At 51.0% G+C, this 12093-nt stretch overlaps 1 protein-coding gene and 1 non-coding gene across 6 annotated transcripts in view; one reads left to right on the forward strand and one right to left on the reverse strand.

The window, feature by feature from the left end:
• DOP1B (DOP1 leucine zipper like protein B) overlaps window positions 1-12093 on the forward strand; it is a 167213-nt gene that overhangs the window by 116974 nt on the left and 38146 nt on the right. For all 5 annotated transcript variants that reach the window (XR_006679522.1, XM_045284559.1, XM_045284557.1 and 2 more), the window contains exons 18-22: window positions 1728-1918; window positions 4188-5826; window positions 6589-6700; window positions 7425-7613; window positions 11248-11370. Coding sequence is in view for 4 of the 5 variants with exons in the window: in XM_045284559.1 (XP_045140494.1) it covers window positions 1728-1918; window positions 4188-5826; window positions 6589-6700; window positions 7425-7613; window positions 11248-11370 (2254 nt within the window). In the remaining variant the exon portion in view is untranslated. The remainder of the gene's footprint in view (window positions 1-1727; window positions 1919-4187; window positions 5827-6588; window positions 6701-7424; window positions 7614-11247; window positions 11371-12093) is intronic.
• On the reverse strand, window positions 7929-8032 carry LOC115873661. Its single transcript, XR_004048550.1, has one exon. It is a non-coding gene; the product is annotated as a small nucleolar RNA U13 (small nucleolar RNA).

Below are 12093 nucleotides of genomic sequence, written 5' to 3' on the forward strand. Positions count from 1 at the left end.
TTAATACTAAACCTATAAATATAGGCTCATAGATCTATTTCCCCATCCTCATATAAATATATTTGCATATGTACATGTCTTTATCTCGACCTCTATAAATGCCCTTTTCCTCCCAGCTCTTTCCTCTATTTCCCTTGATTAGGATGTGAGACTTTTAATGCAGATAGATTCTTCAAGTTGCTTTTGTTTATTTAATACTAACCTTATGTGAATCGGGCAGAGGTTTACAGAACAGATGCGTTTTCCAGTCAACATTTGATAAGCATTTTGTTCCCGGTTGTTGATTCGAATTCCTGTAAGGTAACACCACTTATCCTAATTCCTCCCTGTGTTTCCCTTTTCTGATCCTACTCCTCTCCTAACCCCTCTGAACGCTGCCCTGCCCAGCCCAGCCCAGCCCTGCCCATACACAAAGCAAAGTTATGAATACTTCTTAGGCACACCCAACCCCTTAAGGAACTGAGCCACTGGGCCTAGGGGACCGGGACCATAGTCCCAAGGAACACCAAAGTCTGCGGGCAAAGACAGTGTTCGATCTGCCACCTTGGCAAGTAGTGACTGGGACTTTAAAAGCTCATGAGCAGCCATGTAAGGTATAACTACTGGTCTCCCTCTGCCCGGAGGAGAGAAGAGTGACGGAAATCCAAAGCCCTCTGGAAACAGTCCAGTGGCCTGATGGACCCCACAAACACCAGTCTCCACAAGCCCAAGGCCAGAAGAACTGTAGGGTTCCCAGTTGCCACCAACAGCTACCCTGCAAAGAATCATGTTCGGAGGTCAAGGACAGGGTGGGAGAATACATGGGTCAGAACCCCAAACCATAAAAGAGAATGGCTTACTGGTTGAATGGAGATCGAAAGAACCCCCAAGACCATGGGCCTGACTTAATCACCCTTCAGGTCTGGCACTGAACTCACGCCTGTGGTAGAGGAACCCATCAATTAAGATAAAAGGAACAGCATTTACCTAAGACAAAGTTCAGTGGGTTAGGAAAGAAGGGATGGAAACAAGAAACAGGAAAAGGGAGAATAGGTGACGGGGCCTTGTCCGGCATACTGTGTATGGGTTGTTGCATGTAAAACTGATGATGACCTGCCCTGCAAATCTCCACCTCATTCTCAACTTAAAGGTTTAAGTAAATAAACAAACAAACCCATACATTTTCCAGGTGTAGTATGAAAAATATAAGGTAGCTCATTAATGACGATATCAATTACATATTAAAATGTTAAGATATACTGAGTTAAATAAAATACGTTAATTAAAATGTTTTTAAAGCCCCCTGGCCCATCTTTGAGAGAAAGAGGGGCCTTCTACTCCCATCAGCAGGTACAGTCTCAGAAATGGACAGAGCAGTTCTACCCTGCCCCAGAGGGTCGCTGTGAGTCGGCATGCAACTCCACAGCAGTGGGTTTGGTGTTTAGTTTGGGGCCCATCTTTGGAACTGCAGGTATAGGGCTAGACATGCAGTCTGAGAGAGCTGGTGGCTGAGTCTGATGCCCCGACCCCACTCCCCGTGTCAGAGGCAGCCAGTTCAGGGCAAGGCCTGGCCATTGGGATCTCACAAGCTCCCTGGTGATTTGCACATCATACCAAGGCCAAGGCCTCTCCCTGAGAACCATCCTCCTTCAGTACCGCCTCTCTGCTGCCTGCTTCAGTCTCAGCATGGGGGCCAGCAGAGTGTCGGAGCAGATGAGGTGATGTGGTTATGCGGGTCCCACCCACAGGTCCTTGTTTGTCGTGCTGGACAGCCTGGCCTGCTCAGATGGCGCCATTGGCGCAGCAGCCCAGGGCTGGCTGGTGCGGGCACTCTCCCTTGGGGACGTGGCACGTATCCTTGAGCCGGTGCTCCTGCTGCTGCTCCAGCCCAAGACCCAGAGGACCTCTATCCACTGCCTCAAGCAGGAGAACTCAACAGGTAAGTGCCAGGCTGTCCCCCAAAGTAGTGAGCAGGGTGGGCCACAGGAACCGGAGTCACATGCCCTCCATGTGAGGGACACAGGTTCGATTCCCAGCCAGGGCACCTCATATGCAGCTACCACCCATCTGTCAGGGGAGGCCGGCGTGTTGCTCTGATGCAAACCGGTTTCAGCAGACTCGGGAAAAGGCCTGGCAGCCTCCACAGGGCACTACCTTACTGCTTTCTCTAATCGCTATTTTCCAGGCCACCAGGAATGAATGGTCTGCTGCTCGCTAACAAGCAGAACTTCTGTACTCTGCTGTTTCATTCCCCTGGAAGAAGCTAGATATGGACGGCTGACCTCTGTAACCCTGGGGAAATCTGTTTTTAAAAATTCCTTTACATGTCAAGGCAGCTTCTCTGATTTCTATTACCCTAATTAGTCCTCCTGCTAATCTAGCTGTGCATGCACTGACTAGGTTTGTTGAAAGCTGCACCCTAAGCATGTTTGGCAGTTACCAAAGGCTTTTTTTTTGAGAGACCTGGACCATTTTAAAGTGCTGTGCGAATCACATGTGCAGATTACAGATGTGTGAATGTGTGATTTTTCAAAGTTAAAATACCAAATGAACAACACAAGGGCAAGTCCTTTGTAATGCCAGCTGCCAGCTCGTGACTCGTCCTGGTTTGGCAGCTACTCTCTCAGCCTTTCTCTGCCTAGAGAGCTGTTCTTGTTACCTGCCATCCAGTTGCCCCTGACTCCTGGCAGCCTAGAGTACATCCTGCCTTTCCTGTTGGTGATTGGTTGCAGATTGAACTGGTGTGATCCGGAGGGTTTTCATCTCATGAGGCTATGTCTAGGCATTTCTTCCTAGTCAGTCTTGGTCTGGAAGCTCCACTGTAACCTGTTGAGTGTCATAGCAACCCTCAAGCCTCCACTGACTGACAGGCAGTGGCTGGGCATGAGGTGAGTTGGCAGGGAATCAAACTGGGGCCTCTCGCATGGAGGCTGAGAAATCTACCACTGGACCAACACTGCCTCTATTTTATAAACTCTCTCTCTCTCTTAAATAAAGGCACTCTGCTAGCAGAGTGGGTTATGCGCTGGCCTGCTAACCCCAAGGCCAGCAGTTTTAACACGCCAACTACTCTGGGAGAGAAAGATGAGTCTTTCCATTCTCATAAAGATTTTCAGACTTGGAAACCCCAAGAGGCAATTCTACTCTGTCCTGTAAGGTTGCTATGAGTCAAAATTGACTCAAGGACGGTGAGTTTTTGTCTTTGTTCTGTTTTCTCACATGAGCTCATCTTAGGCATCCTGTTCTACAGCTTCTGTCTTTGTGTTTATTTTTTCTTCACACACTATATCCTGCACTGTTGCACATCACTGCTGTGGTAGTCTGGGTAGACTAGAGAAACAAATCCAGGTAGACTCATGTATGAGTCTCTTATGAGAAAGTTTTATATAAAGGGTAATTGTACATTAAGAAAGCATCCCAACCCACTCCAGTCCAAGCCCGTAAGTCCAATATTAGCAGCTATGTCCGATACTAATCTATAAAGTCCTCATGAAACACATGTGGCTTCTCCAGCTCAGGGCACTAACGTAGTTCCATGTGTCTTATCAGCTGCAATGTCTCCCAGAGAGTGAGCTGAGAGAGTCTGTCTCCCATCTCCAAGCAGGAAATACCAGCGTTCCCAGAATTCTCAGGCAAAGACTATGCCCACACAGAAGCCTCATTGCTATGACCCAATTGACAGTCTAGACTCCACCCCTTCACGCTTAACCCTCTCAAGTCCCAAGTTGACACCAGATTATGTAACTACCACAACTACCTAGAGAGAAATCTTTTTAAAACCTGAGAGTAGTAGCCTGTTGCCTACATGAACCATGATTTTCAGTCGCCTTCTGACTGGGCATGTTATTCGCCTCCCATTTTGTCTTGATACATGATGTTTCAGTGAATACCCTTATCATTATTAAAACTCTGAAACCCTTCTGCTGATATTTCTGCTGAATACATTTCTTGACCGGGATCCCCTTAGGAACACCTTCCCCCTAAAAAAAAGGTGCACAATTTTCAACTTCCCTTCCTTAAAGGTTGTGATGTTTATATTTCTCAGGACAACATTAACTAAATCGCCATTTTTAACCATCCATTCACTCTGCTCACTTCCATGTCTTCGTATCATACTGAAATGTTCTTTTTAAGCGGTGGTCAAGCTCTAAGACCAAGCCCACACGAACCTTCAGCCCTCCTAAAGCCCTGGTCGCTTTGCTTTCCAGAGGACCTGCACCGCTGGTTCCACAGGAAGAACAGCTCCTTCAAGGACACCTGCCTTGAAGAGGCCCCTGGGCTTCTGGAAGGTGACGCCGAGGAGAGCCTGCCCCTGAGTCAGTTCACCACCGTGGACCGCGAGGCCATCTGGGCGGAGGTGGAGAAGGAGCCCGAGAAGCGCCCGCCGCCCTGTGAGCTGACAGAGGACGACCTCCCGTACTACGTGGAGCTGCCCGATGGGTCAACCGCGCCCGGTGCCCGGGACAGCAGCGAGCACACGGAGTCCGCAGACACGAGTTTGGGCCACACGGACAGCGAGAACACGTCTTCCTTCTCATCCCCGTCCCATGACCCACGAGACCTGAGCAGCGATGAGAACTGCTGTGCCCCTCTCCCCGCGGTCGGCAGGGCCTACGCCAAGCGCTCGGGCCCGCTGGCCGCCTTCCAGTTGGAGCACTCGAAGCCCAGTGCCAAGTTGGGCCTGGTGCGCGCGGACTCGGACAAGACGCAGGCCTCCGAGTCGCTGTCCAGCGACGAGGAAGCCGACCTGGAGCTTCAGGCGCTCACCACGTCCCGGCTGCTGAAGCAGCAGCGGGCGCGGCAGGAGACGCTGGAGGCGCTGTTCAAGCACATCCTGCTCTACTTGCAGCCCTACGACTCCCGGCGGGTCCTCTACGCCTTCTCCGTGCTGGAGGCCGTGCTCAAGACCAACCCCAAGGAGTTCATCGAGGCAGTGTCCAGGACCAGCATGGACACCAGCTCCACCGCGCACCTGAACCTCATCTCCAACCTCCTCGCCCGCCACCAGGAGGCCCTCGTGGGCCAGAGTTTCTACGGGAAGCTGCAGACGCAGTCCCCCAACGTGTGCCCGCACTCCCTGTTGATCGAGATCCTCACCTACCTGTGCCTGAGCTTCCTGCGCTCCTACTACCCCTGCTACCTGAAGGTCTCCCACCGAGACATCCTGGGCAACCGGGACGTGCAGGTCAAAAGCGTGGAGGTTCTCATCCGAGTGATGGCGCAGCTGGTCTCCACGGCCAAGTCTTCGGAAGGGAAGAACGTGGACTTCATCCACAGCCTGCTGCAGAGGTGCAAAGTGCAGGAGTTTGTGCTGCTCTCCCTCTCCGCGTCCATGTACACGAGCCAGAAGCGCTACGGGCTGGCCACCTGCGAGCGTGGCCGGGCGCAGCCGGCGGACAACCTCTTGGAGGAGAGCCTCATCAACCTGGGCCAGGACCAGATCTGGAGCGAGCATCCATTGCAGATCGAGCTGCTCAAGCTCCTGCAGGTGCTGATCGTCCTGGAGCACCACCTGGGCCAGGCCCAAGAGGAGGCCGAGAGCCAGCCCGAGCTGTCCCGAGAGTGGCGGCGGGCCCTCAGCTTCCAGCAGGCCATCAGTGCCCTGCAGTACGTGCAGCCACACCCCCTCACCTCACAGGGCCTGCTGGTCTCGGCCGTGGTGCGGGGCCTGCAGCCTGCCTACGGCTACGGCATGCACCCAGCCTGGGTCAGCTTGGTCACGCATTCCCTGCCATACTTCGGGAAGTCCCTGGGCTGGACAGTGGCACCCTTCATGGTGCAGATTTGCAAGAACTTGGATGAGCTGGTCAAGCAGTATGAAAGCGAATCTGTGAAGCTCACTGTCAGGTACGCCGCCCTCCCCTCTGTTGTTGTTGTCAGTTGACTTCTCCAGTTGGTTCCGGCTCATGGCGACCCCAGGTCCTACAGAGTAGACTGCCCCATAGGGTCCTCTTAACCATCTTTATGACACCTAATCACCAGGTCTTTCTTCCGTGTTCTCTGCTCGCTGGAGGCCAACCACCCACCTTGCGGTTACCAGCCCAGCAAAAGCCCAGGGACCCATGCGGACCCCTGTGGTGCAGCATGATGTTGGTAATGACAGCTTTGGCACTGAAGAGGTGCCAGCTAGACAGCCACTTCACTATAAACAGAAACCTACTTAGCGTTGCCAAGAGGCATGCCAAGGAACTGAAGACTCAGATCTCGTCATTGTCATCCCAGGCTTGTTGAGGGTTGAAGGGCAAAGCGGGAATGATCAACGGGAATCACTGTCCAGGACATTCTAACACGTTTTCCCCAGTGCAACTAGGTATGTAGAAGAGGCCAAGGACATTTCCCGTGGTTAGGCGTTTTCCTTCTGAGGGGTTCTGTTCGTGTCAGAGAAGGCTGTCTCCCCCGTGGGCCACTGCCCTCTAGGGTGGCAGGCTTCTGTGACCCACCACACCGACTAATGGTTCCTGCGGCAGGCCTCCCTGGTTAATTTGAGGTTATGTGAATGTTACCGGTTTTTGTTTAAAAGGGGGAGGAGGGGGAAGACCCCCAAAACAAAAGACTGCAAACTCATTCTTAAAATGTCTCAAAGCCCGTTTCACATTCCTTTCCCCAAAGCACAACCTCCAAGAGGGAAAACATGTCTCCGGATTACCCGCTGACTCTCTTGGAAGGTCTCACCACCATCGGTCACTTCTGCCTTCTGGAACAACCCAGCCAAAGCAAAAAGGTGAGCTCGCTCCCCCGGCTTCGCTGTTGCTCAGTGTACGCTGGGCGAGGACTGTTCCGAGCCCAGGCGCTGGCCTGAACCTGTAACTGGCTTCTTCCTGCTGGTATCCCCAGGGCTCCTTCAGCTCTGGTCCACTGTTTCCTGAGTGGCAGGCTGATAAAATGTAGAGTCCCTCATTTGGTGCGAAGCTGATGCTCATCTCACTTCCGCGGCTTTTTTAATTTGTCCCCGTGGTGTATGTGGAATCCGCCTCGTTGTTTGTTGTTAGATGCTGTCAAGTCAGTTCCGACTCATAGCGACTCTGTGCTCAAGAGCAAAACACCGCCCGGTCCTGCGCCATCCTCACGATTTTCTCATGCCGGCGCTCATTGTTGCAGCCACTGTGTCCATCCATCTGGCCCAGGGCTTTTTGCTGCCCTTGAACCACCCTACCCTCTCTGAGATTAGGTTTCAGAATCCAGCTTGTGGCCCCTTGGTAGAACTGAACATTTGTATAACATGGAGCCACGTGCTCAAGTTCCAGGTGTCTCCCTTTAAGAGAAAACAGTGGGTTGACATTAGGTGCTCAGGGAAGCAGCCCTGCTGCTCGGCCCCCACGTATACCGCATGCTTCAGTTGGGGAGCTCAGCTCCCCACACTGGACCCCACCAGCACGGCCACCCTTAGAGAAGGGAGCTATTCCATAGGCCCGGATGCTCGTCCCAGGCCCACTCTCATCTTGTAGAGCACTGCAGCAGGTGACCTCACCAGCCTGAGGAACGCCAAGAACGCCATCCTGGAAGAGCTGCCGAGAATCGTCAACACCATGGCCCTGCTCTGGAACGTGCTCAGGAAGGAAGAGGCTCAGAAGAGACCCGTTGACCTCCTCGGGGCCACCAAAGGCTCCTCCTCCGTGTACTTTAAAACCACCAAAGTAAGTGACCTTCCTCAGGGCCTTGGTCTTGCCTGGGTTCTGTCCTGCTCTGCCAACAGTTAACCAGTATGAGGAGGGGCTCCAACAAGCACGTGGACAAGTGGAATTCAAAGATGCCGAAAGTTATCTCCTGAACTTTTTGAAGCGCGCCCCCCCCCCCCCCTCGAACACAAATATGTACACAAGTAACCAAAGAAAGGGGACTCAGTGAGACCCACATCAGAAGGTAACTAGGAACAGACATTTCCAGGTTGCTTCCTTTTAACAAAACAAAACAAAACTTTTATTGGGGGCTCTTACATCTCTTTTTTTCCGTGTCAGATGGGTAATGTGCCGGCGTCATAACAAGGATTAAGGGAGGCACATATCACAGAAACATGTGAAAGCCCAATCATCTTACTTATGAACCAGAAAAGGATCTCTTACATCTCTTATCACAATCCGTACATTCCTCCAGTGTGTCAAGCACATTTGCACATATGCTGCCCTCATCATTTTCAAAGCATTCTCTTCCCACTTGAGTCCCTGATATCAGCTCCCCATTTCTTCTCCCTCCCTTCCCCGCCCGCCCTCCCTCCCTCATGAACCCTTGATAAGTTATACATTATTATTTCCATATCTTATATCGTCCTCCATTGCCCTCACCCACTTTTCTGTTATTTGTCCCTCTGGGAGGGGGTTCTAGATTGATCCTTGTGATCTATTCCCCCTTTCTTCCCCACCCTCCCCTAATCCAAGTTGCTTCTTATGAATCCATTTTCCATCCCTTTGGGGAACCAGAGGGCACATTAATGTGTTTTTTTCTGTGCACACAACCTCCCCTCACCACCACCAAAAAATGTGTTGCAGCTTGGTGAATGGGTAGCAACCTACTTTCTTGGTTTTCTCCCCTTGCTTATTAAGTTTCTTTTGTTGTTGCTATGACTTATCTTCCATGGTTTATTAAGCTATGTTTTGAAAATAACCACAAATTAGATGTCTGGGTTTTGGCAACATGGATAGCCAGTGTCCTTGCTGTTCTTTAAAAGCTCATTAATAGCACAGCTGATCTTGGTGCTCTGATTTTGATCATGAGGCTGGCACGTGCGCAAGTCAGGGTGCTATAGTGGGGGCCCCTGAGGGGTTTTATTCCACCTGAAACCCAACTCAGAGTTCCCGTGCTTCACCCTCCCTCTCTCCTTTCAACCGTCTGAACCTCGCAGGCTGGGCACAAGGTGCGAGGCTTCGTTTTCAGTGGTGACTCAGCTCCCTGGTGCCTGTTCCTCAGCTAGAAGTGTGACCCAGGCATCCTCCAGAGGGCTATGCATATATCAGGGTATTTAATCCTCAGGCTAACAGTTTGAGGCAGGAGCTATCATCATTCCCGGATGACAGGTGTGGATTACAGGTGTCCACGCTTGCACCTCTATTAGTGGGTGAACTGGGTTGAGACTCAGGCAGCCTGACGCCCAAAGCTGCATGCTATTAGTGCACAGACAACATCCAGAAAGTTCAGTAAGCAATTGACCACATTTCAAGCGGACCTACCTGAGGGCCTACCTAAAGTACATAGCTCCTCATAAAATGAGGCCGAAAACCCCTGGGTACTTAACCTCTCTGAATCTGTTTCCTCATCTGGAAAATGTGACTGTGATTAGTATCCCACCTTGGGATGATGCCAGAAAGAGTCCAGGTGGTGTAGTGAGTTACACATTGGGCTGCTAACCACAAGATCAGCAGTTCAAAACCCCAGCTGCTCTGCAGAAGAAAGATGAGGCTTTCTATTCCCATAAAGAGTTACAGTCTTCATATGAATGAGGAGGAGGGCGGAGTGGAGACCCAAAGCCCATCTGTAGACAATTGGACATCCCCTTACTGAAGGGTCACAAAGAAGAGATGAGCCAGTCAGGGTGCAATATAGCACCAACGAAACATACAACTTTCCTCTAGTTCTTTAATGCTTCCTCCCTCCCATCATGACCCCAATTCTACCTTACAAATTCAGCTAGACAAGAGCATGTATACTGGTACAGATAAGAGTCAAAACACAAAGAAGCCAGGACAGATAAACTCCTCAGGACCAATAATGAGAGTAACGATACCAGGAGGGTAAGGGTAAGGTGGGGGGAGAAAGGGGAACTGATAACAGTGATAGACATATAACCCCCCCCAGGAGGACAACAACAGAAAAGTGGATGAAGGGACAACAGTGAATGATGTAAGATATGAAAATAATAATAATTTATAAATTATCAAGGGTTCATAGGGCGTTGGGGGGAAATGAGCTGATACCAAAGACTCAAGTAGAAAATATTTTTAAAACGATGATGGCAACATTATGTACAAGAGTGCTTGACACGATGGATGGATAAATTGTGATAAGAGCTGTAAGAGCCCCCAATAAAATGATTTAAAATAAAAAGAGTTGCAGTCTTGGGAACCCATGGGGGCAGTTCTGCCCTGTCCTGTGGGGTTGCTGTGAATCCAAAGCCGCTCAACGGCAGTGGGTTTGGTTTTATTTTTCATGGTGATAACGGCATATAAGCAATGGCTGATGTTTCTGGAGCATTTAGCCCAAGTTGTCTTTTCGGAAAAGTCCTCGCAGGTAGAACAACTGAACCCCCCCCCCCCCCCGTTGTTCTGCCAAGGTTGGCAGCTGGCACACAGGGCCATGCTGATTGCTTTGTTCTTCAAGCTGGTTGGCAGCTGGCACAAACAGGCACTGATTTTTAGTCCATATGTAACAGATTGAAGAATGGCATTGGTGAGTTGGTTCTCTCTGCCTGGAAATGTTAAACGGTGTTTCCAATGGACCCAACCTTAGGCTGTGGGATGTGGGGGTGGAAATCAAGCCAACTCAGCTGCTCAGACCCCTTCTCTATGCCCCCCTGCAAGACTGCCCTGGGAGAAGGGGTGCTGCTCAGGGCCATCTTCACTGACTGCCAGCACGCCTCTCTCCCTGCCCAGCACAGCTGCCTGGCTCTCGCCACACTGAGGCTCTCTGCACCTTCCCTGGGGTGTCATGGCTCAGAGTTGCTCACACCCCTCCCTGTGCAGGGGCCCACTTGCACGTGTTGGGAACACCAAGCAGTGTGGTCCCTGCACCCAGACTCACGGCCACCCTGTGTGTTACACACCCTGTGTGTATAGATCTGTGTCCCGTAGGTAGACTTTTCTTGGCTGTGATCTGAACAGAAACAAATCACCGGGCCTTCCTTCTGTAGCCCCGTTGGGTAGGTTAGGCCCAACAACCTTTGAGTTCATTGCCATCAAATTGGTTCCAGTTCATGGTGACCACTCCTGGACTCCTAGCGGAAAGGTTGGTAGTTCAAATTCCTCCCCATACAGGCACCTCAGAGAAGAGGCCTGGCAGCATGCTTCTGAAAGGTCACAGCTTGGGAAACAAAACCCTAGTGAGCAGCCCTGTGGTCAAACCATTTACACCATCCAGGCACCTGGGAGTCCGATGAAATTCCAAAAAGCAAAACCCACCACCACAGAGTCAATTCTGACCCACAGCGACCCAGTAGGATAGAGTAGAACTGCCCCTGTGGGTTTAGGAAACGGTAACTCTTTAATAGAACAGGCTGTAACTCTTTCATGTTTGATAGGCCTGGTGGTACAATAACCTCTCTTGTTCCCATTGGTTTTCTAGACCATAAGACAAAAGATTTTAGACTTCCTGAATCCCCTGGCTGCCCACCTTGGGGTTCAGCTAATAGCAGCTGTCGCAGCGGTGTGGAGCAGGAAGAAAGTGAAACGCCACAGTAAAATGAAGGTAAGGCTCGACCATTAGAGCACTGGGTACCCTTCCTCTGACAAGGAGCTACCAAAGGGCCCACAGACTCAAAGCTGGTGGGCAAAGCCAGCATGGGAGGCTCGTGAAACCTTGGGTTGAGGGCATGGAGGGAACAGAACCCACCTCTGGCCTGTGTTTTCTGGTTTTCCTACAAAGAGCAAATGCAACTTCTATTGAACCTTCCCACCCCATATCTAGCACTGTACATACAGGAGTGTACCTATAGCCCATGTATTGTAAAGACTTAAAGTGTCACCTAATTAGAAGGCTAATTAGAATGGACTAGACACTCTCATGGACTGGATGTGGCGGGAAAGAGACATTTTGTTTGAATGTCTTTCTGCACCTTTACACGAGCCACCAGAGAGCAGGAGCCCATCCCATTCTGTTTGTGTCGGCACCAGTACCACTTACCCCAGGGCTGACTGAGTCATGGCGTGTGTGTCAGAGTGGAGCCGTGATCCACAGGGTTTTCGGTGGCTGGCTTGTCCTCCAGGTGCCTCTGGATTGGCCTGGACCTTCAACTTTCCTATTAGCAGCTCAGGATGCTAATCACTTGTACCAGCCTGGGGTTCTTATGAGGGAGGGAGAGAGAGAGATGCATGTATTTTAGAAGGAGGGCCATTTGCCAATGAGGTCTTTGCTGCCACTCTCCACTCCTCTTCCTCATCCTTCTTAGTGGCCTTGCTCTGTGAGACCACG

This window comes from Echinops telfairi, unplaced genomic scaffold (assembly GCF_000313985.2).
Source record: "Echinops telfairi isolate 266 unplaced genomic scaffold, ASM31398v2 ScPeMD7_7469;HRSCAF=8507_0, whole genome shotgun sequence".
In the NCBI taxonomy this organism is placed as follows: domain Eukaryota; kingdom Metazoa; phylum Chordata; class Mammalia; order Afrosoricida; family Tenrecidae; genus Echinops; species Echinops telfairi.